Genomic DNA, 25497 nt, shown 5'->3' on the forward strand with positions numbered 1-25497 from the left:
ATGATTTTATCTGAAAAGGGTATTGCTTCCTTCGTTTTTCTAGACGCAGAGACCTGGAGATTGAAAGACCCTTGCTGGGCCAAAATGATAACAAATCGAAGACATTAAAGTAAGTACCTCAGTTTCCCTAGTGAGTTGCTAAATATGTTTGCCTTTCATAGACTAACTTAATATTCAGTGGAATATAGGTGCTATTTGCAGAATGTCACTTCTTTATTTTGCCTTTCCCCAGGTGTTCTACTCTTTTGGTGGTAGGGGACAGTTCACCTGCAGTCGAGGCTGTGGTAAGTATGTCCTGATGTTCTGAAGATAAATGAAATTAAAATGCAATAAAACGGGGGTGCCTGGGTGGCACAGTTGGTTAAGTGTCCAGCTCTTGATTTCGACTCAGGTCATGATCTAATGGTTCGTGGGATCAAGCCCTGTGTCGGACTCTAAGCTAGCAGTGCAGAGTCTGCTTGGGATTCTCTTTTTCCCTCTCTCTCTCTGCCTGCCCCCATGCTCACGCGTGCCCGTTATCTGTCAAATAAATAAACGTTTTTCAAAAAATGCCGTAAAATGTGTACAGCACACTGCTGGCATACTAGAAACAGTTGGTAAATACTAGTTCTTTTGTGTGTTGTTTGTTTCATTTCTGATTACATGTGTCAGGGTTTGCTCTTTGTTATCCAGTGTGGAAAATGAACTCATCAATTACTAGATTTCATTAGATGGGATCATTATTACCTTTGATTGCTTTATGTGGTGCCATTCACTTCGTGGCAAGTAGTATAGCTAAACACCATTTGCTTATTGTCAGATTTCTGACAACCTCAGCCTTCTGCAGCCACCATACATCTGGAACTGTATCAGCAGGCTGGAAGGCTGCTGAGACTTTACGCTTTCCTCTGCCTCTTCTTCAAGTACATAGCACATTGGTAAAAATAATATATGCTCATTGTAGACAATATGAAAAAATTTTTAAATAGAAGGACAGGAGGAAAAATCATAATCATGTTAACCAAAGGTAAGCTATTATCTTTTTCTCTAATTACTGATAGTATTTTTCTCTAATTACTGATAGTATTTTCTCTAATTACTGATAGTATTTTTAATACCCTTTTTCCATATTATAAAGTCAGTACATCTGTATAATATTTGGTCTTGTAAATGTAATTTTGCTTACTTAACCTCATTCTCCAGTTGATTATGTCAGATTTTGCGCCATTAATATTGTCCTTGTTAAACATCTATAATGAAATTTTGATTATTTCCCCAGGATAGATTTTTAGAAGTTGAATTAATATGCCAAAAATCATGAACCTTTGCAAAAAATTTTGTAACACTTGCCAAATTCCTTTCCGAAGGGATATAGCAGTGTATTGGTATCAGCAATGTATGAGAGTGGCTGTTTCACAGCATCCTGTCCAGCATTGAATTTTTACATTTTATTAATAAGTTGATAGGTTAAAAATGGTGTCCCACTGTTTTAATTTGTATTATTACAAATGAAGTTGACAGTTTTTTATGTCTGTTAGCACTTACTTGTTTTTCCTACAGTGTATGTAACTTAAGTAGGTATCTGTGTGAGATTACCGGGTATTCTCTGACAGCCTTCACTTCTGTCCTGTTTAGAGAAAAACATTAGGGAGTAAGGCATTTTGGAAAGGAGTCTAGTAACTAAATCATAGGTGAGAAGGTTTATGGGGCTGGGGTGAGGTAGATGTGATGATATATTCATACCTCCCTGAATTATCCTGTAAAACATTCTATATCTGGTATAAAATACATGGCATGGCTTGAGCACAGAGGTAAATGACCCTCATATCCAAAAAGAAAATTCCCCAAAAGTTATAGTGATGATCTCAGTTTATCATGAAGCCATTTGATAAAAGTCAGTGTTTTCTAGCTAAAAGGTGGGGATACATGCTACCAAAATACCTATCAAAAACATCTCCTCAAGGGGCACCTGGGTGGGTCAGTTGGTTAGGCATCTGACTTCGGCTCTTGTCATGATCTCCTTGTTCCCAGGTTCAAGCCCTATGTCAGGCTCTGTGCCCATAGCTCAGACCCTGGATCCTGTGTGGATTCTGTGTCTCCCTCTCTGTTTCTGCCCCTCCCCTGCTCGTGTGTTCTGTCTCTCTCTTGAAAATGAATAAACGTTAAAAAATTAAAAATAAATCTCCTCAGGGGCCCTGGCTGGCTCAGTTGGTGGAGCCTGTGACTCTTGATCTCAAGGTTGTGAGTTCGAGCCCCACACTGGGTGTAGAGAGATTACTTTTTAAAAATTTTTTCTTCATAAACATGTAACCTAAAATAAGAAAACAATGTTGTCTTTAGAAAATACCCTTAAATGGAAACCAACTTGACAATAAACTATTTAAGAAAAAAAAGAGAAAATACCCTTAATCAGAATTTTCTAATACTGAATTGTTTTTTTAAACTTGCATGGACTTAAAGCAACATTTCCAGTTATTTTTCATGACTATATAGATTGTTAGATACAGATAAGGTCTTGTTTTCTGATTCCCACACCTTAAATGTTTATAGATAAGAACTTCTGGAGCCCTGTCTGTACCACAAAGTAGATGCTCTTTTAGACAGATTCAGTCTTTCTTCTAGACAGATTCAAATATAGCTCCCTTGCGAGAGCTAGCATTTTATCCCAAAAATTGGTAGGGATTAGAAGGCTCTCCATGCATGGAAGAGCAGGAAGGAACTCCAAGTTTTGGTACCTTTTGCTAAGTATTCTTGTTTAGTTACTCATTCAGCCTCATGTTTTGATCTTCTCCCTATTTGCTCGATGCTGTGGAGAATACAAAAATGAGTAAGATGGAGTCTCTGTGTTTGGGAAGCTGGGGAGGGTGTAGACATGTCAAAACACCAACCATTGTGCTTGGCTCACCAGATAATGGAGACTTCTTACAGAGTTAATAGAAATTACAACATGGTGAACTAAGGAAACCATGATTTATTATATTTAATCCAGATGTGGGAACTCATTCTTCCAAAAAATATTTATTGCATATCTTCTATGTTCTCACCTATACTTGGCAGTTAGGGATCCAGTTTGTAAAATCTACCCTTCAGAGTTAATGCATATTCTATACTAAACTGGTACATTTGCTTATTACTGCCTGCATTGTCATTTGTATAGAGGAAAACTTTGGTTTGGTGATCCTGGCTTTTAGAACATCCCCTGATTATAGAAGAGTTTTGTATACCTGCCCATCAGCAGTCCCCAGAGTTCAGCTGGATTACTGATTCTTGCCTAGGTAATTTTAATAACTCCCTAACTGACTTGCTGCCTCTGTCGTCGGTCATACAGGCTACTGCTGGTTACTTTCCTAAAACAACTCAAATGCTTGTACCTCAGAAACCACCTGTGGCCTCTTGCCTTCCATGGTCAGCTTCAGTCTGCCTCCCAGACTTGCCTCGCAGTGCATCTTCACACCACACTTACCTCTGTAACCCACACTTGCTCTGCACATCCACTTCACATCTCCTGGTTCTTTGCTTGTGCTTTTCCCTGGACCCTGGAAGCCTTCAAACACACACCTACCCCTTCTCACTGTATCTCTTGAAATCCTACTTATCCTTCTGAACTCATGCAGCTCAGTTGTGAAATTTTGAAGTGATGTCCTTCAGCCTTGTATTATGTATTTTCACCCCCACTAGATTCCAGGCTCTTAGCAGTGTTTTTATGTATGTGCTTGGCAACCATGTGTAAAAAAAAAAAGAAGAGAGAGATTTGGTTGATCAAATTAGCCATAAAACATTGCCGAACCTAGAGGTTATTTCCCTAAAACGTTTTCTTTGAAGTTTCTGCTTTCATGGATATAAGAGTGTAAGATACCAAACATGTAAATACATAGGTTGTAATTCTTTATTATGACTACTACTGTGAGAGAAGAGAGCAGAGTGGTCAGTCTTTAGCCGGGGCAGCAAAAGACCTCGTGACTCAGGAAAGAGGGTGTGAGGAATGGCAAACCCAAGACACAGGGAAGGGGTAGGCTGTGGGGTGGGCTTTCGGGGGGGGGGGAATCCAAAGCCCTTAGTCAGGGCCATTTGTGCTGGGTAGCCATCGGGACCCCAGCTGGTGAGGGCCATGGTCCAATTCACATTTTAAAATAGGCTAACTAGCCCCCAAGTTATGTAGCCAGCAGGAGAAATTAGATTCAGCATATAGTTCTTTAAATACAACAGATTCAGAAAATTAAATTAGACAGACTTTTTAGATCTACTCAGAAATAATTGAATATAAAGTGCATCATATATCTCTTACTTTGTAAACTTTGTATTTTGGACATTTCTTTGGCTGATTCAGCCATCTCCAAACTGAGCTTTTTGATCTTGGAAGATCATTCTCATGTCAAGCTATTTCTTATTTTTCTAATGGTTCATAAAATTGTTTTCTCTCTCTCTCTTTTTAAGGTTGAATGCAACTCTCGCTTGAATCCTATAAATACAACTTTGCTAAAGGTAAGGTGTTTTCTTTCCTCATTGGCAACCAGTTTGTAAGTTAATTATACATGGTTCAAATTACTCTATTTCTGGAATAGTTGCACAGAAATAAAGAAAATTTCTCTATCTCTGATTCTCTGATTCTCTTTTTTTAAAATTTCTTTTTCCTGAATATATTCTTATTGTAGAAAATTGGAAAAAAGAGAAAAATAAAGAATAAAAAATAAATAAAAATTACGCACAATCCTACCACCCAAAGTTCTCCTCTGGGAAAAAATATTGGTGTCTTTTCCTATACACTTTCAATGGATTTGTTTTCTAAATTTATTTATTTTGAGAGAGACAGAGACAGAGCGAGCAGGGGAGGGGCAAAGACAAGAGAGAGATGAATCCCAAGGAGGCTCTGTGCTGCCAGTGTGGTCCTGATACTGGGCTCAAACTTACAAACCATGAGATCATGACCTGAGCCAAAACCAAGAGTCAGATGCTTAACTAACTGAGACACCCAGGTGCCACATTCCTGTACACTTTTTACATCATTAAGGTCATCGAATATTTACAGCCCTGTGTCCTCAACTTTTTGACATGAGCATCTTTCCATGTCATTAAAAACTTCATAAGCATTATTTAATGTTGTGAGAATTATGATGGATGGAAATTATTTACATGCTAAGTCACATTGTATTGGGTAAGGAAGCTTCCAGTAACATTCTAATGATGAGGGTGGGTGCATTTTCTTAGAGCAGATAGAGAGCAACTCTTATATTGAATTTCTAAAGTCAGTGTCAAGTTTCTCCCCTTTTCATTGTACCCCAGGCAAGAGTGTCAACCTTGCTTTTTCTACAGCCTGTAGTAAACTGTTCAGCCTGACACACTGATTTGAATATGGATTACTGTATTGAAGTGCTGATGTTATGTTGCTTACTACTACTTTTTCAGCCTGAAAGACCTCTACTTTCTTCCCTTTCTCTCTGAAGTGGCTTGAAAGGGAAGTCCTTTCACCAGAAGCAGGCCATAGTTCTTGGAAATAGAACATGAGGTTAATGCTCTGAGGCAATAGAACACAGAATGTTCTGAGGTCCAGGTGGTTGATGAACTGGTCCAAAATAAGAAGGTTTTTTTTTNCACGCTGTCTCTCTCTCTTTCCTAGAAATAAATAAAACATTAAAAAAAAATTTTTTTTTTAAATAAATAAATAAAGCATATGGTTTCAAATAGTTTTTCACTGCAGGTTTGAATCGGTATTCTGAAAGCACAAAACTGAACTCTGTAGTAGCTGTAGATGTAGTTATTTCTGAGCAAAAATGCCCACCACTCCCAACTATTTGATAGGCATCAAGCTTGGAAAATAGTCGCTCTTAATATTTTCTCTCTACATGTGTTAACTGTTTTATGTCAGATTTTGACTCTTAAATTTCATGAAAATATAGCCTGTGCCAGTTAGGTGTGTTTTATACTTAAACCAAGGTAAATGCTTGTTCCTAATATTATTATTAGAATTTTAGGGGACTGTCTCGTTAACCTCAAATTCCTGTGCCTTCTGTAGCATTCCCATCTGCTAAATAACAGACCCCCACCTCAAAAAACATTTTCATGCTAGTGAGTAGAAACAATGGTTTGTATCTTTTTTTAAAAAAGTTCCAGTCACCCTGAATAGAGGATACTGAGTACAGAACGCATAACAGCTTGAAGGAAGAGGGTAGGCCTGTGGCTGGTCGTCATGCCTTAGAAACAAGGCATGTTTTCTGCAGATTATCAGAATCTGTTCCTGGGAGCTTATTGGAAATGCAAGTTCTTGAGCCCCACCCCAGACCTGTTAAATAATCTTTTCAGGTTTATATCCAAGGTTATTGCTAGGATATGTCTTTGTATAAGAGTGTATTGTACCCTTAGTTAAACATTAAGTTAATCCTGTCCTATTTGGAAAGACCCGTGGATTCTCAGAGCATGTCCTCTAAGTCTAAGTACCAGCTGACTTGCATTTTTTTCCTCTTTTAGATGGCAGACTGTGGTGGACTACCCCAAGTAGTTCAGGTATGGAGATTGTTTTTTTACAAAGCACTATTTGATTCTACTTCTCTGCCTGTGCAAAGAGTAATACCTCCTTATTTGTTCCCCTAGCCTGGAAAGCTCACCGAGGCCTTCAAGTACTTTTTGCAGGGAATGGGCTACAGTGAGTAGTACAAAACTTTCTTTCTAGCAAAAATTTAATGATAATGGGGTCGTTTTTGACATCTGGGGAGCCCACAATTCTTAGGGCATAACCTCTATGCTAGCCAGACTAATGTCAAGTGAAAAACAAAATGTTGATGGAATATTCTTCTGTGCATATATATATATATATATATGTGTGAGCTAACACTTATTAAGCACTTGCCTTGTGCCAGGCATTCTGTGTTTATAACCTTAAGAGGTAAGTTCTGTTATTAGTCCCATTTTATAGAAGAAGAAACTGAGGCTCAAAGAGGCTAATAAACACATTTCCTAGGATAATAGTTCACCTGCAGAACCATGATTCAGACCCTAACAGTCTGACTCAAGTCCATCTTTTCAACCACAGAGACTTAGGCTTTCCTAAGCTTGTGAATCTGAAATTTACATTTGAACTCAGCTAGTAATGATGTCTGGCCTAGAAAAACGCAATGGAGACTTTAGAAGAAAAGGGTAATCTCCTCAGTTACATCCGCCCCACCACAGGAAATGAACTTGCAGAGTAGTTTAGAGTGAGTCCAGGGATGTGTCCATATTGTGTGCCACTGTCCTGGTCTCTTGTATTGTGAGACCCCGAGCTTTCTCATTTGTCACAGACTTTCCACACTTGCTCCTTTCTTGGAATTTTTAAGAAGAAAAACTCTTCAACCCAGGTACAGAGCTCTTTACCCAGTAGGGTGATTTCTTTCCTGTCTTTGGTATAAGTGTGGAAAATAGCCATTGGACAGCTGCCTGGGCAGCAGCTGACCCCTGGGTACAGCCCTGTGCCTGGCAGGCAGACTGTGTATGTCTTGTCTAGAGTGGCTGTGTCATCCCCGTCTGTGAGCCACTACCAACCGAGCCCACACCCACATCTCTCTGGCTCAATGGGAGGAGAAGTCCCTTTCTTAGCCAGTTTTCATCCCTTTCCTAGGAAACATCTGATCTTCCAGCCCATTTCTGATCCAAAACAGATGACTGTTGATAGTATAGAGGAAAACAGTTGCCCTTGGCTAGTTGAGAGCAGCATCCCAGATGGTAATAAAATATCAGCCTCACATCTTCTCTGAGACCTTAAAATAAAACTTTGTCCCTGACTTAAAGTATTCTGTCAGTGTTTACTAGGCAGCCAAGGTTGCCACTTGGCACTCTTGGGTCACTAACCGGCCTTTTCCTGTGTCCATCCTGCTTCCAGTCCCGTATGTGCAGCTCAGTCACCTGAGCACCGAGTCAGGTACCTTCCTCTGTGCTGGCCCCGCCCCTGCCTCCCAGCCACGCTCTCCTGGCTGTATTGGCTGCCTGCAGCATGTCCGCGGTTTTCCTGTGCAGTGAGAGCCCGATAGAACGTGGCTCGTGGTGCCCTAAGAGGGTTAGTCTGCAGGTCCAGCCCTGGTTCTCCAGGAAGAAAGGAGCGGGTTGTGATAGCTAAGCTTTCTTTTATCATCCAAATCCAGGGTCACAGCAGTAGCCAAAACTTGATAGGCAGGGCCCCTCTTCCACCACCACCTACTGATCCTTGTATGAACCTCACACACAGGAAGTGAAGGGCAGCCTTGATTCTAAATAGGAATGTCAGAGCCTATGCCTGGAAAAGTCAGCAGGTGATGGCATCTTTTGACCCCAGCACTGAAATGACAGCTAGGGGAGTAGCCAGTGCCTCAGGAAGATAGACAGGGAAGTTATGCCAGGTAGGGCCGTGTCCTGGCCAAGCTGGAGGAACCATAGGGTCAAAGCAGTGGTAGAACAGTAATCTGAGTGAAACACTCACCCCCAGAGTCCTTCCCTTGCAGGCAGCATGTACCTTGCTGCCTGCATAGAGGTCAGCGCCAGCCCACCTGCCCTCCCCTAAGCCCACACCTTCCTAGAGGTCTCCTCCCCAGGTAGCAAGGATAGCCTGTGGACACGGATGGTAGTCTTGTTGTATCGGGCTTGCACTGTGTTTGTGAAACACCTTCATACCTGTGTGGTTCGTCTTTCTTTTGGTTTAGTCTTGCATGCACTGCAGGTTTTGGTTACCTATCTGGGTTCCCAAAGCCTCTTTTCTAATCACTGTATGAACGGCGTGGGCGTAGCTAAGAGGCTGTACTCTGGACCTAGGTTTTCCCTTGTTCTCCTATAGACTAGACTTAGCTGAGATTCCAATCAGATCCAGAGGATTAAATGAGCCTCTCGTATAGCCGCTCACCTAAGCAAACAATGCAAAATGGAGATGGCTGTATCTTAGCCTGGGTCTCCCCTTAAATGGGTTAGGAAAGCTAAACATAAAGCACAGCCTTTGGTGAAATTTCTGGATTCGCTAAGCTTAGCCAGGGCTCCATCTTCTAGTCCTCTTGGTTCTTTCTTGCAGTACCATCTGCCAGCATGACCCGGCTCGCCCGATCACGAACCCACTCAACTTCAAGTAGCATCGGCTCTGGAGAAAGTGCCTTCAGCCGATCTGTCACCAGCAATCAATCAGATGGAACTCAAGAATCCTCTGAGTCCCCTGATGTTGTGGACAGACACCACACCATGGAGGTGTCCTGTTAAGCAGATGATCCTCCCCTGGACCATGCAAGTCCATCCTCCTTCAGACGACCACTCCATAATATAACATTTCATCCAGCAAACTGGCATTTATCTTTAACTCCTGCATGGCCACTGACACTCTCTGGTATCCTGGATTTATCATTCTCTCTGCTTGCTCACCCTCCTTTTTGTATGTACCAAGAACCACTTCCTTGCCATTACTGTAACATTCCAGCATCTTTAGCTGATCAAACTTCCATATCTTCTCTTGCCAGCTTTTCTCTGTGCTTTCCCAACTGCGTATCTGACAAGATTCTTTGATCCTGGTGTATGTGTGAGCACGCGTGTCTGTGTTTGTGTGTGCATAGTTCTGTGATTTTAGATATGCTTTCTTGTAGAGCTTCTGCAAAAAAAGAAAACAAACAAACAAAAAAAAAAACAAAGGGGACTTTTTTTTTTCTTTCTTTTCATTTTCAATGGTGTTTTTAAGGGAAATCTACAGAACAGGTTTCTAGGTTGGGTAGATCACTGCATTCTCTTTTGGTTCCATATTAGTCAACAAGATTTGCAGAGTGACTTCAGCAGCTCCGAGGAATATGGGAGATCATGATTACTGTTGATTGTGACCAATAGAAGGGAGCCTGTTTCATAAGAGAGTCAGGCAAGGTGGCCAGCTATCTTGTTCTGTCCAAATGCATTCACATATGTTATTCTGTAAATAAAAGGGAGGGAGATATTCTTTTAGAAGCCCAGGAATGATGAGGTTCTAATGCAACATGGAGTTTTCCTAAGAAGTGAGCATGGCTTAATTACTGGACTCTCTTAGCACAGGAAGGTGGAAAGCAAAATATCAGGCCTCCGCTCTGCCAGAGCAAAACTGCTGTTGCTGCAGTGTCTGATACCACTTACCAGATATCCACAAGAAGTGCCTCCTGAGTCTGACGAAGAGTGTTTCTCCATCCCTCAATCCTCAGAAAAAGGAGAGGTATGGCTTGAAAATTACATAGATGGTGAGGAAACAGCTGGGGGAAAAGGCAAAGACATCAACGGAATATCATATATAATAGGCATAGCCTTGCCTTCAGCTGACTTAGTGGAAGCTAAGTGAAATTGGTACAGAACTCATTTCTCAGAAAGATTTTTGACAGATAGTTCTTTTAAAAGAGAGGGAAGGGGCTGGTCTGTAAGGGCAGACTGTGCAGGTACTGTTGTGTTTAGTGGACTGCTGTGTGAGGGGCCGCAGCCAGCCAGGGTATCACTGGGAAGAGGATGAAACCAGCCGCCACACAACAAGGCCCCAGCTCTTGATGGCGTCAGATGTAAGCTCAGGGTTAGACAGTTCCAAGTCTTAGGAAGGGGCTTTTTAGACATAGTGTTCGCTTTCTGCTGAGATAGGGAATGCGTCACTCTGCCAAGAGTACAACTTTTTACAGATTATTAAATAAAGCTGTATATGTCTCATTGTTACCTGATTGCTGGTGTTATTTCTCTCAAGCCACACTCACTGGGGTTCAGGGTGGAACCAAGGTTATGTTTATGGGCTTCGTGCGGGGCATTTTCACATACTTGATCATTATCTCACCCAAGAAGAAGTGAAGACTTTGGATAAATAATTTGGCCACGGTCATACCAGTAAGCCCATCTAGGAGTGAACTCCAGGCCCATGTGACACACCGCTATTCCCTTCAAACCAAAAATCATGTGAGGCCTGATCATGTGGTTTATGATGAAGGAGGTAAAGCTAAGATCTTGGAAAGGCATTTCACATTTCAGCTCTGCCATCCTTTGGGGTTGCTGAGTCCCACCCTGACTTAGTAGTAGTCTGCAACACTTGCCTGGGTTCCTCAAACAGGCCAGACTGCATTTCTCCAGAAATGGCTATCTTTGTATTGACCATTAACATTAGGAGGCCACCATCTTGGGTCAGTTTCAAATGATCCAGGGGCAGCTGCTGTCATATCGTAAGTACATCGAGGTTGCTGTGTCTGTGGGAGGTACTTGTAAAATGGCACAGACCCTGCTCGTTCTGGGAAAAGAGATGAAGCAAATGCACGTGGACAGAGATACATGGCACCAAGCTGAGTTCCTGACAATACAGGACAACAATTTTTGAGCTGGAGGTGGTCTTACAGTCACAGTTGTTCTTAAAACCCACATCACTCCACCCTTCTTGGCCACACCTGACATGGATGGTTGCCTGCTTTCCCACCTTAGCCTTGTGACTGAAGTCAGGCCACAACTGACTACATCTGACTGGTCCATACCATACTTTTTTCTCTTACTGTTTTCATTTCCTTTCTCCCTGTTCAGTCCAGAAACACGTAGGTGCCTGCTTTATGGGAGTCAAGCAAATGGCCAGGCAGATTATCCAAGATGATTGTATAAAGCTCCTCCACGTAGATCATCTTACCCAGTTCTTAGGGCACCCATGCAAAGTGGTCAAGTCTTTCATAGACAATGAACAGGTGAGGAGAGTTAAATGGTTTGTCCGAGGTCACTGAGCCTGAAAAATGTCCCAGTTCTTCCAAAATCAATGCATTTGCATAGTCAGCATTTTTTGAAATTAAGAATTTATTATATCACTTTCTGGCATTATGTATACTTTTTAATGTTTGTTTTTGAGAAAGAGCATGAGTGGAGAAGGGGCAGAGAGAGGGGGACAGAGGATCCGAAGTGGGCTCCATGCTGACAGCAGAGAGCCCAATGTGGGGCTTGAACTCACAAACTGAGATCGTGACCTGAGCCAAAGTTAGACACTTGCCTGACTGAGCCGCCCAGGTGCCCCTCATGTTCAGCCTTTTATTGAGCATCTAACATAGGCTGGGGGCCTTTGCACCTTCTATATGTTCCATAATGTTGGTCCAGTGAGGTACATGCTAGTCCCATTTTATGGATGAGAAACAGGCCCAGAGGTAACTACAAGTGGTCACAAAACTAATAAACAGCAGATCTGGGCTTTTAAACTAACTCTCACGTATCTCCTTGGATCTTACTTGAGGCTAGTCTGAAAGTCTTCCTGTCAAATAAGAAGGTGGACATCAGACAAGAACAGGAGGGTGGGCCTGTGCTCAGTTCCCTCCTTGCCACGGGCCACATTCCTTGAGTAGCCATCACCCATTCTAATATCCTGATTAGAATGAGCTTACACAGGATGTGCCTCCACTCTGGCTCCTTCCAGCTCTTCACACCAGGTGCCCATGGAGTTAAATCTCAAACCAACCTTCCCCGGGAGAAAGAACCAGAGCTGGAATGTGTTCTTAGGCTGTCAGGGCCCCAGAAAAGGCTTGATAGTCTGAGCTGGAGTCAGTAGCTATTTCAGTGCCATTTTGTGTTAAAAAGCATCTGTCTCCAGGAATACTAAGCCCCCTAATGGAAAAGCAGCAGTAGGTGTGGTTATTTAGACTTTAATGAAATGAGGGTTTTAAATTTTAATGACTGAGGTAACAAAGACAGTTCTATCAAATTCCTTATCCTGGCACACATGGATGGCTCAGTCAGTTAAATGTCTGACTTCAGCTCAGGCCATGATCTCATGGTTCTTGAGTTCACACTGCATCGAGCTGTCTGTTTCAGTGCAGGGTCTGCTTTGGATCCTCTGTCTCCCTCTCTACCCCTCCCCTGCTCACACATGCTCTCTCTCAAAAATAAACTAACATTAAAAAGATTTTTTAAATTCTTTATCCTAGCTTAGTGATTCTCAAGCTTGGGCTGTGTATCAGAACGCCTGGAGGGCTTGTGGGAAGCAATTTGCTGGTGCCACCTATGGAGTGTCTGGTTTAGCAGATTTGAGATGGGGCCCAAGAATTTGCCTCACAAACTCCCAGATGATTCTGAGGCTGCTTGCCTGGGACCACACTTGAAGAACCACTGTCTGGGTCTTACTGCTCAAAGCGGTTCATGGACCAGCAATGTGGGATATTGCCTGGGAGTTGTTAGGAGTACAGAATCTTAAGTCCTACTCCGGATCCACCAAACTAGAATTTGCTATTAATAAGATCCCCAAAGGGGAGCCTGGGTGGCTCCGTCAGTTAAACTTCTGATTTCACCGCAAGTTGTGATCTCACAGCTCATGAGTTAGAGCCCTGCATCCAGCTCTCTGCTGTCAGCTGTTGTGCAGAGCCCCCAGAGCCTGCTTTGGATCACTTTGGATCCTCCATCTTCCTCCATCTGCCCCTCCCCCAAAAGTGCACGCTCACTCTCCTTCCCTCTCCCTCCCTTTCCCTGCCTCTCACCTCCTCTCTCCCTCTCCCTTGCCCTCCCTCTCTTCCTTCCTCCCTCTTAAAAGTTAAGTATTTAACAAAATCCCCAAGGGATACCTGCACACATTAAAGATTAGGACACACCACTCCAAGGCTGTGTTTCCCCCAAAGCCAGTCAAAGGAATCTCTTGGAGTGTATAAAATTCAGATTCTTGGCTTTCCTCTGGTGACTTGGATTTAGAAGATGGAGGATCCCAGGAATCTGATACCAGCGAGAACCTCGGGTGATTATAATGGTCAGGTAAGCATGGGAAGCTCATTTACCTCAGTTCCATGTTCCTCAGGCAAGACCAAGCCACAAAGCCAGAGGAGAAACCTCTCCCTCTAGGATCATGACAAGGCAGCTGCTTCTCCTTTAGAAACAGGAACTTGGGGAAGGTGGCTCCTTGATGGTATGTGATGCCGTCAGAGGAAATGGGTGGTTGTGAGAACCACAGAAGCTGCAGATGTGAGCTGGGAGCCCCAAGGAACCTATGACAGAGCTCAAAGAGCCCTGGGCCTTCTTCCCTGGCCTGGCTGTGTTTGGGAGTGCTGCCCAATTGGGGGTCTCTAAGGAGCATGAGTCTCCTTTCTCACCCCAGGTGTGCAGACTGCTGACCACCGCAGTTGCAGAGCTACTCACAATGATACCAAGAGCATCTCCCTGAAGAGTCTCCCCGACTGAGAGGATTCTGGGTGCCCTAGGACTAAGGACTTTGGAAGATGTCCAGAAGGGTCCTCCAAAGCCGTAACCTCTCCAGCCAACGCATGCATCTAAGCTGAGTCCCGGTCCCAAGCTTTGATCGCAGGAAACCGGTAAGTATGTTTGCTTTAGTTTTCCAATGGTCTCAGGACTGTGAGGAAGGATGGTCCCCTCAGAGGCTGGGAGTGAGCTTTACAGTGGGGGAAGGAGTTCCACGATAAGAAATGGTTCTGTTGAGGATGTAAGGGGGTGGTTTTGAGGGTCCTCAAAGGAACCCAGGCCTCCCCTCTCTGCCTTGGGTCTCCTCCGGCCCCAGAGACTTAATATTATTCCTTCCAACTTGTCTTCATGTCTGTTCTGGTCCCATCTCAGTCACCAATTTCCCGTATAATTTTGGGCCCCCTTCTGGGCTACAGCCTTCCAACGTCAGTGAATAAGAGGAGTCTGGGTTATAATCTTTGAAGGCTATAAAGTCCATAGTTCCTCTCAAAAGGGTGATATTTCTCAGTTGAGAGGTCTCTATTTAGCTTAATCAAATTCATCACTCTTACCTCTGCCGCTGAGAAATTATCTTCAGAAGCACAAAAACAAAAAAGACGTGGATTATAGACCCCATTCTGCACTAACCAGCTACGTGAGAGTGAGCACGAGGTTGCTGTCTCTGAGCTCTGATCACTGTACGTGAATGGATTTCAAAGCTGCCGACCTCTCAAAGGATCAAGTGAGAAGATCAAAAAATAACTGTAGGCAGTGTGCTGATCTCAGCAGCCTTTACTCTTTCCTTCTACACGCTGGCCCGGACCCCCTAGAAAGTGCCTAGCACATAGTTAATTTTTCAAATATTTGTGCAGTTAATAATTAGATTCCTTCTAAAGTTTTGGCCAACATCTCCTCCTCCTAGGCTTGCACACCCCGTGATCTTCATTTGCCCCCAGGAAGCGGCCTGGCCCTGAGTAGGCCAGGTGAAGGGAGCTGGCAGAGGTCTGGGGGGCTTCCAACCTGACTGTGGCTCTCCTAACCTCTCTTGGGTTCCATCCCCCAGCTCTACCTGCTACAGAAAGAAGTCTCTGGGTTTAGTGCAGCTGGTGATTGTGGTGACTTTGTCTTGATGAAGGAAGGAAAAGGAAACTAACTTTTACTGAGCACTCACTCTATGCGAGGCTCCCCAACTTCTCCCCACAACCCAGTGGAGTTGGTACTATCCCTGATTCAAAGATGACACAGGGGTTACATGCTTTGCCCAAGGTCACACAAATGGAAGCTGGTTAGTCTGAATTAATCACTCATGCTACCCAGAAAAGATCTCTCCCTGAGGTTTTTCTGGACTCATGTCTACACAGTTAAGGATAGAGTTTGTATGTGATACCCAAGGGGAAAGGAAAGGCTGGAGAGCAACAAGAATGTTGAACACCTAACATGAAGAAGAGCCCTAGCAGTGAGGGCCTTAGAGTCCATTTCAGGCTGCCACAGCTTCAGGATCCCAAAGTCTGAGCAGGAAGTGGGTGCCAGGTGCCATTTCCTGTAGATGGGCCCATTTTCTACTAAGGAGCTCCATCCTCATGAGTACTGAACTCTCCATGATGATGACAGAAACCCGTACTTACCTCGGCATGGTGAAGGGTTCAAAGGCAAGGCCAGAGCCTGCTATGTCATTGTGCCATTCTGTGACCTCCTCCAGAGAACCAAACTGGTATAATTATTCCTTGTCTCTACTGAGAAGGATGGAATTATCTGAAAGAATGAAACTACCCCCTGAAGTACTTTAATAAAGTGAAAAAAATTAGCATTACCCTAGAAACCTGGGAATTAAAATTATTCTAGGGGTGCCTGGGTGACTCAATTGGTTAAGTGTCCAACTTTGGCTCAAGTCGTAATCTCGCAGTTCATGAGTTTGAACTGCATTGGGCTCTGTGCTAAAAGCCCAGAGCCTGGAGCACACTTAGGATTCTGTGTCTCCCTCTGTCTGTGCCCCTCCTCTGCTTGTGCTCTGTCTCTCTCTCTCAAAAATAAATATTAAAAAAATATTCTAAGAATAAGACACTTGTCCAAAGAGCTAATAATCACTTTGGTCCATTTAGCTAATGTGTGTGGAGTGCCTTTTATGGGCCAGGTGTCTCATGAAATGTTGAGGAAATAGGCAAAATGAGGTCTTTGTACTCATTGAGCTATAGAATAATGGCAAATTAAACAAGTAAACACTCTAATAAATGAATAATTAAAACTTGGGAAGGGGGCACCTGGCTGCCTCAGTCAGTCGAGCATGCGACTCTTGATCTCGGGATTGTAAGTTTGATCCCCACGTTGTGTGTAGAGATTACTTAAAAATATAATCTTAAAAAAAAAAACAAACTTGAGGAGGATCGGAGGATCACAAAAGAGAGTCGAGAGAGAGAGAGAGAAAAGGAAGGCTCCCAGGAGTGGCCTCTGGTAAAGTGACATTCAGGACAAGATAAGGGAAAAGTGGGCCCTGGCCAGGCTTTTCTCATGCCTTATCTCTTGGACCCGTATGTTGGGTATTGTTATCCCCATTTTTCAGATGGAGGCAAAAAGCAGGGAAGTGGCCTGACAGCCAATCACTCCAAAGCCTTATAAGTCATTGCTGTGGCGTGCAGTCTCCTAGTCATCTTACTTTGCCCTGTGCAAAACGGTAGCACTAAGCACCAATAAGAGTGTGCTCAGTGTCACCTTAGCTTGTTGTGACACGAGCTCCCAAGCCTCCTTGGATCCCCCTCTTGCCCGCCTCTAACCCACGTCAGGAAATAGTTTGGAGTAGGCCTGTCATAGGAGTAATCTCTGAGGGCTGGGGGATTCAGAGAAACCTTCCCAGGGAAGGGTGGGATCCAGACAGGCCCCAAGGTGGAGAAGGGCATTCCAGCCAGCGGGCCACACAGGCAAAGGACCAGAAAGAAAGAGCAGAGTATAACTGCAGTGTAGAAGAGGCAGGCCTGCTGGAGAAAGCAGTCTAGGTGCAGAGAGCCTCCTGAGTTTGGTGGAGGGGCTAGAGCTTGGTCCAGCTGGGAGGGGGGTCATTCCCTCTTTTCAGCAGGGCTGAACTGGGGAGGCAGAGGGTGTCTGGGCATCCAGGGCCTCTGTGTCCACCACAGTATCTCTTTCAGATTTCTCTCAGCCATGTGCTTCTGAGTGGTCTGCTGAGGAACGATGGGAGGTCAGCCCAGCAGAGGGAAAGCCCCACCAAGTCCAAGCTCGAGCCACTCTGTCCAAGGCCTGGTCCCTTTGCCCACGCAAGCAGGTAGGCTGTGGGCCCAGGGCAACTGGGCCCTTCCCACACACAGTAAGGTGGCACAGCCCCAGACATCACTGCCTCTGTGGGCTTTCCTGACCAGCCACTCCAACATGGCTTCAGGTGTCAGTGAGTGCCTGCTGTATACCAGGCCCTTCTTTGTGAACCATACAGGGAGTGTCCCTGCCCTGGGGAAGCTTACATTTCAGCAGTCAGAACATTAAACAACCAGATAAACTAGAAAATGTGAGTAACAGGTGCTAACCGGGAGGGCCTATTAGTTCTCCAGGTGTCTCCCGAGGCTTCCCTTCTCCTCAGCCAGTTTATTAGGAAGTTGAGCTGGTAAGTCTAAGACCAAAGCTAAGACCAGCTCCGCTTCTGTAGCTCTCCAAAGCTGTACTATCTGGTATAATAGCCACTAGCCATATGCAGCTAGTTAAATTCAAAGTAAAATTAATTAAAATGAAATTAATATGTAGCTCCTCAGTCCCATCAGTCGCATTTCACGTGCTCAGTTGCCCTATGTAGCTAGCGTCTACCTATTGGACAGCACCGTTTAGAACTTTTCCATCACCACAGAAAGTTCTACTGGACGTCATTGCTCCAAAGTGTCTCTTATCCTGTGCAACATTTGAAACAAAATTAAAGACATAGTAGTTGGAAGAAACTGGGACACACAATGCATCTGCTCAACCTACAACTGTGATTTTAAGATAGTCCTGACTAAAAATGCCAGTTTTTAGGACAATTAGACCATCAAAATATCCTAGAAATTCTAATATTTTGATATCAAAACTATATCCCCAGTTTGTTTCTTGTTCTCCCCAAACAACCCACAAATTGTTTCTCGAATCACATCCTGACTTGGGGTTTTGATGATGTGTTCGTTGGGGTTCTCCGGAGAAACGGAACCAATAGAGTATGTGTATGTGGGTGGATGTGTGTAGACACAGAATTTATTTTAAGAAATTGGTTCATGCAATTGTGGGGGCTAGCAAGTCTGAATTCTGCCAGGTAAGCTGCAGGCCAGAGGCCCAGGGAAGAGTTAATACTGCAGAATTGCAGTTGAGTTTGGAGGCAGAATCCCCTCTTGCTTTAAGAACCTCAGTTTTTTTGTTTTGAAATCTTCAACTGCCTGGATGAGGACCACCCACATTATGGAGGGTGATCTACTTTATTCAAAGCCCACCAATTTAAATTATTATCTCGGGGGGCGCCTGGGTGGCTTAGTCGGTTGAGCGTCCGACTTTCGCTTAGGTCNTACATTGGGCTCAGGGCTCTGTGCTGAGCATGGAGCCTGCTTAAGATTCTCTCTCACTCTGCCTCTCTCCCCGACTCGCAAACACTCTTTTGCTCTCTCTAAACAAACAAAAAATGTTATCTTCACAGCAACATCTAGACTTCTAGACCTTGTTTGACCAAACATCAGGGTACTGCGGGCTAGCCACATTGACACATAAAATTAACCATCACAGATAACAAATTACTCTAAATCAAGCAGCACTTTTAGGAGGAAGGACATGGACACACACTTAAACAGAATAGGAGACTATGGAGCCAAAAGTCTGGATGTCTATGTTTGGGCAGAAGCTATCCCCAATCTGAAAACTCCCCCGCAGTGGCTGAGGCCTCTTCCCCCTCCTCGGCCCTGCCCCTAATATCCTCATCTTCCTAATGCCAGCCTCCCACAGGCATTAATGCCTTGGGCTCTGTAGTTCTGTTGGGGAGGCAGCTGCCTCTTTTTAGCCACTCGGTCTGCACAGAGAGCCTGGGGCCCACCGGGCCCTGCAGGAAGAGACCTGGAAACCACACAGACCTCCCCCTCATTTCCTCTGAATCTAGTCACAGGTTGGCCCCAATGCTTCTCTGAGTCATGGCCAGGCTGCTGAGGGGGCTGACCTCCGGCAGGTGCTCTGGGTGCTCTCCCTGCCAGCGAGACCCAAGGGGAACTGTGTTCCTCTCTCTGACAGGGTCTCCAGGGGGAAGGATGGGGCCTCCCTCTCTTGGTAGATCAACCCCTGGTCCCAGCAGGAGGACAGATTTGGGGCAGTCCCTTCCATGAGTCATTAGTCCATCAGCCTTTCATCCATTCAGAATCTACCGAGTCTCTACCACACGCCAGGCCTTGTGCCAGGACCAGGGGACATAGAATGGACAAGATAGGCACAGTCTCTGCCTTCAGAGACAGTCAAGCCCCAGAGACAGGAGCTAAACCAATAATCAGTTGCAGTTGTCAGATTTTGGTGACAGTGTGTTTTAAGGGACTTTTATTGAAAGTGTATGCTGAGAGACTCATCACGAAGGCTTCACCAAGAAGGGACATTTTATCCAGAGAGCAAAGGATGAAGGCGAGTTGGCCAGGTGGATGGTCAATGAGTGGGACAGCATATGCAGCTCAGTAGCAAGTAGGTGTGCAATGCAACAGCTTCCAGGAGGGGAAGGGGTCCTTCCAGGCCACCTGGTTTCACCCTTGTTGAAGTATGCCCTCCACAAGACTTGCTTGCATTGTTTATCCGGGCATCAGGCACCTTCCTGCACCATGTGATGGCCAGGCCCTGTGCTATTGACAGCCCTGTGGAGCTCCATTCTGGGGTCACCATGTGGATCTGCACATGTGTCTGGGAGGACATGTAGGAACCAGGTCCCTTCCAGGATTGCAGTCTCATTCTTCCCAGGTCCACCTGGAGCATAGGCCCTTATATCACACAGTGTCCAGCTCTGGGTCTGCCCCACCCATCCCCTGGGTCCTTGTCTGTCCAGTGCTCTCCCTCCCCCATATCCTGGGGCACCTGTCTAGAGGGCATTACAGAGCCCCCTGAGGCCTTGGATCCTCCAGGAGTATCTATGAGACAGATAAACTTTTCTTGCTGACCTTGATTGCTTTCATAGCTTGATGCATTGATGTGCTAACAAGTCTGTCTCTCTTTTTCCTTTGTTTCAGAGACCCCTGATGAACTGGGATAAGGAGGAAGGAGAGGGAGGGACACTGGGATGTGGGTGAAGTGGCTCTCGGCAGCCTGTGGAGGGCAGGTTTTTCAGGATGAGAAGGCCCAGACAGGTATCAGGAGGTGTAGTTAGACTGGGCAGGCTGATCCCTGAGGTGGATGAGGGACAAGCTGCTTGCCACCTCCCATCCAGCCTTGAACTTGGGCCTCATGACCACCATGTCTTTGGGACCAGTCCTGGTATGATGGGGCAAGGGTAAGGGGAGGCTTAGTATCCTCTGTCTCTATGACTTCCTCTCTGAATGTCAGCATCCCAGGGAGTCTGGGCCTTTTTGGTGATGTGCTACTGCTGTCCAGCCAAGTCCTCCCAACTTGGCCCATGAGTAGCTACAAAGGTCACCCACCCCAACAGTGCTCCCTGGGAGAAGGACAGGGAATGCCATAGAAGCTACTCCTGGCACAGTACCCTGCCTCACCTCAGTTGCCTTGCTGAGCAATGGGGCTCACCAAAGAGGACTACCTCCGGGGCTGTGAGGGCTGAGGTGATGTGTGCGGCACCCCGTCAGGCCCTGACACTCAGTGGCCACTCCGTAAGGGATGGCAGGCATGTGGCCAGGATGCGTGACTAGGCCACATATACCTGCTGAGTGTCTGCTCTGGGCAAGGCCTGGTATAGTGGGCCCCAGGGAACCCAAGTTTTCTTGGGGCAGCACAGACCTACACCGGTCATTCTGGACAAAGGCCATGGGAGAGCCACACTACCCACATGCATGGCTTTCTAGAGTTACTAAGCCTGTCCACATTTGTGCTTTCATTGGCTCCTCCCTCCTCCTCCCATGCTCACCCTGGACCTCAGCCCTCAAAGTTAGTCCATCCGGTGCCCATGTCATTAGAACTTATAGAAACTGAGCTCAGAGATCTGTGCTGATAACCTGATTACAGCTATAGTTTTTAAGTTTGCTGAGCAAGGGAATCCTTTTATCAAAATCTTCTTGACAATAAATCCCCATATGAAAGGGCACTGTAGCCAGGGCTCCACTCCTCTTGCCACATCAACCCGTTCCCTGAGGTGACCCCAAAAGATGTCTGGGCACCCCTAGGGCTCTGCAGAGGCTCACTGAAAAAGCTTCAGATTCCAGGGTGGCCCTCTTGGGATCCCAGTAGGCATGCTCCCCAGGGTGCCCACGGAGGAGTTGATTGTGGAAGCCCAGACTCCACTAGACTTCACATGTGGAGGGAGGACTAGCCAAAAGGGTGACCATCTCTGTCCCTCCATCCAGAGAGAAGCAGAGCCACAGCGGTGGCCCTGAGCAGTTACCCGGTAGGTGAGCACACAGAGCTGTCGCTGAGACTCGGAGAGCCGTTGACCATCATCTCTGAGTAAGTCCTTCTGTGGGGAAGGATGGGGTGCTCTGCTTTCTCCCCCTGACACCTGAAGATGCACTAACGGGAGAAGGGGCCCTTCCCTCCAGGAGAAAAGAGCATGGCCTTTGGTGCTGAGCTCACATGTAGCCCTAATGATTTCAGGAAGCTTGACACACCTGCAGGGAGAAACAGTAGGTGGGCAGGACCTTGCAGGGTCCCTGAATCCTGCCATCTAATGCCCAGGAGGTACTAGCACTGGGTGGTACAAGGAAACCTGGGAAACACAGGTGGGATAGTGATCAGGCACAGGAGCCAGCCTGGTGGGTCTTCATGAATCCTAAATGAGCAGGTCCCCTCTCCTTTCTCTCTCCAGAGATGGAGACTGGTGGACTGTGGTGTCAGAAGTTTCAGGCACAGAACACAGCATCCCCAGCATCCACGTGGCCAAAATCTCCCATGGGTGAGTTCACACCCCAGACCCTGACTTAAGGGGACTTCCTGCTTTCTCTTCCCACAAGCGTAGTCCTTTATGGCCAGACCTCTGCTGAGCAAAACGGGGAGAGAGGAGAATCAGGCCTGGGCCCTGCCCTCAAGAAGAGTGAACAGCTAGCCCTCTCAGGTCACTTTGTGAGACTTGGGAGCCCAGAGGAGGGGCTCAGGAAGGCCCCATAGAGATGTCTTCTGGGCTATGGGGGGGTGGGGAGGGCAGGAGTTCAGTGAACTCCTGCTGAAAGGGAGTAGCCTTGCATATGTGTCCTAAATGTCCTGAGGCAAGAAAATGGAAGGGTGGTGCCCCACATCTTGACAAACCTGTCCTTCCAAGAGGTGCCTTGAGGGAGGGCAGGACACAGGGATGCAGGGTCTCTTACAAAGCCTGAGCCATTGCTCACTGAGAGTCAGTGACAAAAGACATCGACTCCAGAGCAAATTCTGGAGAAATGTGTCATGAGAAAGAAAGTGAACTGCCTTTCAGTGGGATCTACCTGCATAACATGGAGTCATGCGAGTACACTGTGTGGGGCAGCCACTCTTCTGAGAGAAAATACAGCTCTGGCACTGGATGGCCTTCCTTTTCTGAGGTTCATGGGATATCTGGCTCTGATGAAAGTGGCGCAGGGATCCTGAGACATGTGGACATCTTGTAGAATAAGCTCACACAGAGGTTGTCAGCACCTGGGTGAAGCCCGTTTTGCCCACGTTTTTCCTGATAGCCTGGCCCTGCTGGCCAGAGATTTTGCATCCCCAATGTGGTACTGAAGTTTCAGCCAAGGAAACACTGACCACCTCCCAGAGTCCCCTTCCCGTGCCTTTCCATCTACTTCCCCAATGTTTATGAGTCATATGAATGGCTTGTTTTATTTACTATAAAACTAGCCTAAGTTTCTTGCTGACACCAAGCGAGTCACAGCTTCTCTGATTTATTTACTTGGAATTGACCCATCTCTGACTCTGGCTTTGACTGTGGAATTTCACACGATGACAGGGAAGCAGCCATTTCCATTGAGTTGGCTTCTGTAGGTTTTCCTGAGGACCATAGGGCATGACTCCGGGCACCTTAGAAGACTGATGGACTAGTAAGCCAAAAAAATTCCTGTAAAACCACCTGAACTTTCCATTGTGGTTAAGGCCTTCATGAACATATAGGTGAAGGATTAAGTGAAAGGAGAAGGGAAAACAGAAGACCAGAGTAATCAACAATCAAGCAATGAAGGAGGCACTGAGGAGTAGGTTATGAAGATCTGTGCTTTGGGAGGCACATATGATGATCGATAGTCTGCATGATTTTTTCCAAGATTTTAGAATGCCTTGAACATTCTAGTTCCAACATTTCTATCCACAAATAAGCTCCAATGAGAGTTAGGTTTCAGTGATAATGAATACATGTTCACTCACATGCCTTTTGACTGCAAAGTTAAACTTTAAAATGTTCAAGTAAAATATTTACGAAAATTAAAAACAGAATAAAACAAGCAATTATTGGAAAGGTAAAGGCTTGGAAAGGTAAGTGCCTAGCATAGGGGTATTGGAGAAGCTGGGCGGTGACAGGAGAGAGTCTGTGATCGCCCCACCTGCCGCTACCCTCAGCCGCTTGGAAATGAAGTCTCCAGGCAGAAAAATCTGGGGCTGGCCCCATGAGGGTGTCCTCTGAGGCCTCTGGAGCCAGGACCAAGACAAAGCTGGGAGCCCTTGGAGACCATGTACAATTGGAACTCTGAGGTCCAGAGATGAAGGAGGGGTGGAAGAGAGTCTTGGCCCATCCCCACTCCCCAGGGTGACCTCTCTGTCCCTCTCTCAGGTGGCTGTATGAGGGCCTGAGCCGTGAGAAAGCTGAGGAACTGCTGCTGCTGCCTGGAAACTCCGGAGGGGCCTTCCTCATCCGAGAGAGCCAAACCAGGAGAGGTGGGTAAGCTCAGCCCTAGCTTGTCCTTTGAATGCTGAGAGTCATGTGTGAGGTGACTTGGGGATAGAGGTAGAAGGCCAGATGTGAAGGGCTGTAGTACCTGGCCTTGGAATCGGGCCGTCTGGCTGACTGACCACCATGTTGCTGCCACAAGAGCCCATTTCTAAAAGTGGGTGTGAATGGTCCACAGTGGGGACCCAGGCTCAGCCTACACTTTGGCAACTAGGTCTTGTAATAGAGTATAGTCACAGGATTTCCCTGCCTTGACCAGCAAGGACTCCTTCCTCCCCAAAACACAACACAATCCTGAACTCTTAGTGGCAAAAAGTTGTCAAGTTCACAAGGTCTCTGTACTTTGGGTCACCAACCAGTCAGAACTAGAAAACTCATGGGAAGTCAGCTCTTGTGGAGCATGGGTGGCTCGGTCAGTTAAGTGTCCGACTTCAGGTCAGGTCATGATCTCACAGCTTGTGAGTTTGAGCCCCACGTCAGGTTCTGTGCTGATAGTGCAGAGCCTGGACCGTGCTTCAAGTTCTGTATCTCCCTCTCTCTCTGCCCCTTATCTGCCCGTGCTTATCCTCTGTCTCTCTCTCTCTCTTTCAAAAATAAATAAACATTAATTTTTTTAAGTCAGCTCTTGATCTTCTTTTTTCTGCTGTACAAATGGGGAAAACGAGGAAACAGAGGCCCAGAGAGGGGTAGGGACATGTCACATTGCACATTCATATGGGACTTCTCCCACTTCAAGTGCAGGGCCTTTGCAAACAAGACAGAGTTGATACAGTCTATCTCTGACGCCCCTGCCTCCTTCTGAGCTGCTGTCCTGAGACCCTTACAGTGGGGGTGGAGAGGGATGTTGAAAGAATGGCCCGCTGATGTTTATGTTAGGCCCTTTTGTGCCTAACAAACTACCCTGTGGGGGATTGTGCTTCCAATGTCCCCATTTTATAGATGAGGAAAATGAGGCTTAGAGAGGAGAAATGGTCTGCCTGGAGAGACACGGCCAAGTGTGAAGCTGGATTCAAACTCAGCTGAGGTCCATCTCAGTTCAGACTCCCAAGAAAGGTCCATGGATCACAATAATGTCAAAACTGCAAGCACAGTGGTAGCCTGGGGAGGAGATACTCAGGAGTGAGGACAGGCCTCCTGTGCTTGCCCTAATTTGGACCAACTGTGATGGGTTGTCAGGGTCCTTTGCTCCCAGTCTCCCTCCTGAGGCCGGTTTCAGCACATCTCTGCGTCTCTTCCCCTTCCTTCAGAAGCTCATTGCGTTGACTTCTCCCCAGCCCCTCCTGCTACTTTCCAGGCAGCATCAGCAACCTACCCTCACACCCAAAGGCTGGCTGGGGCTGGGGGCTGGGGACTGGGGACTGGCCTGAGTGCAGCAGCTACAAACAGGAAACCACAGCAGTGGGGCTAACTGGGGCAAGGGTGCTGCAAACCAGGCCCCAGTGAGCTTGAAA

General features: G+C 46.0%; 2 protein-coding genes and 1 pseudogene across 4 annotated transcripts in view; all 3 read left to right on the top strand.

The window, feature by feature from the left end:
• The window catches only part of NDRG3 (NDRG family member 3), a 50340-nt gene extending 39732 nt beyond the window's left edge, over window positions 1–10608 (top strand). For 2 of the 3 annotated variants that reach the window (XM_077778831.1, XM_077778833.1), the window contains 6 exons: window positions 44–109; window positions 233–284; window positions 4414–4461; window positions 6442–6477; window positions 6565–6616; window positions 8981–10608. In XM_077778831.1, coding sequence (XP_077634957.1) covers window positions 44–109; window positions 233–284; window positions 4414–4461; window positions 6442–6477; window positions 6565–6616; window positions 8981–9162 — 436 coding nt within the window. In that variant the 3' untranslated portion in view covers window positions 9163–10608. The other variant, XM_077778832.1, reaches the window with a different exon arrangement.
• A 3265-nt stretch (window positions 10609–13873) lies between these two features.
• SLA2 (Src like adaptor 2) overlaps window positions 13874–25497 on the top strand; it is a 29965-nt gene continuing 18341 nt past the window's right edge. The window contains exons 1-5 of the mRNA XM_077778911.1: window positions 13874–14195; window positions 17199–17332; window positions 21549–21648; window positions 22007–22093; window positions 23930–24033. Coding sequence (XP_077635037.1) covers window positions 17242–17332; window positions 21549–21648; window positions 22007–22093; window positions 23930–24033 — 382 coding nt within the window. The 5' untranslated portion in view covers window positions 13874–14195; window positions 17199–17241. The remainder of the gene's footprint in view (window positions 14196–17198; window positions 17333–21548; window positions 21649–22006; window positions 22094–23929; window positions 24034–25497) is intronic.
• LOC144243706 (methionine-R-sulfoxide reductase B2, mitochondrial-like) lies at window positions 22572–22913 on the top strand (annotated as a pseudogene).

This window comes from Crocuta crocuta, unplaced genomic scaffold (assembly GCF_008692635.1).
Source record: "Crocuta crocuta isolate KB4526 unplaced genomic scaffold, BGI_CrCroc_1.0 scaffold248, whole genome shotgun sequence".
Classification (NCBI taxonomy): domain Eukaryota; kingdom Metazoa; phylum Chordata; class Mammalia; order Carnivora; family Hyaenidae; genus Crocuta; species Crocuta crocuta.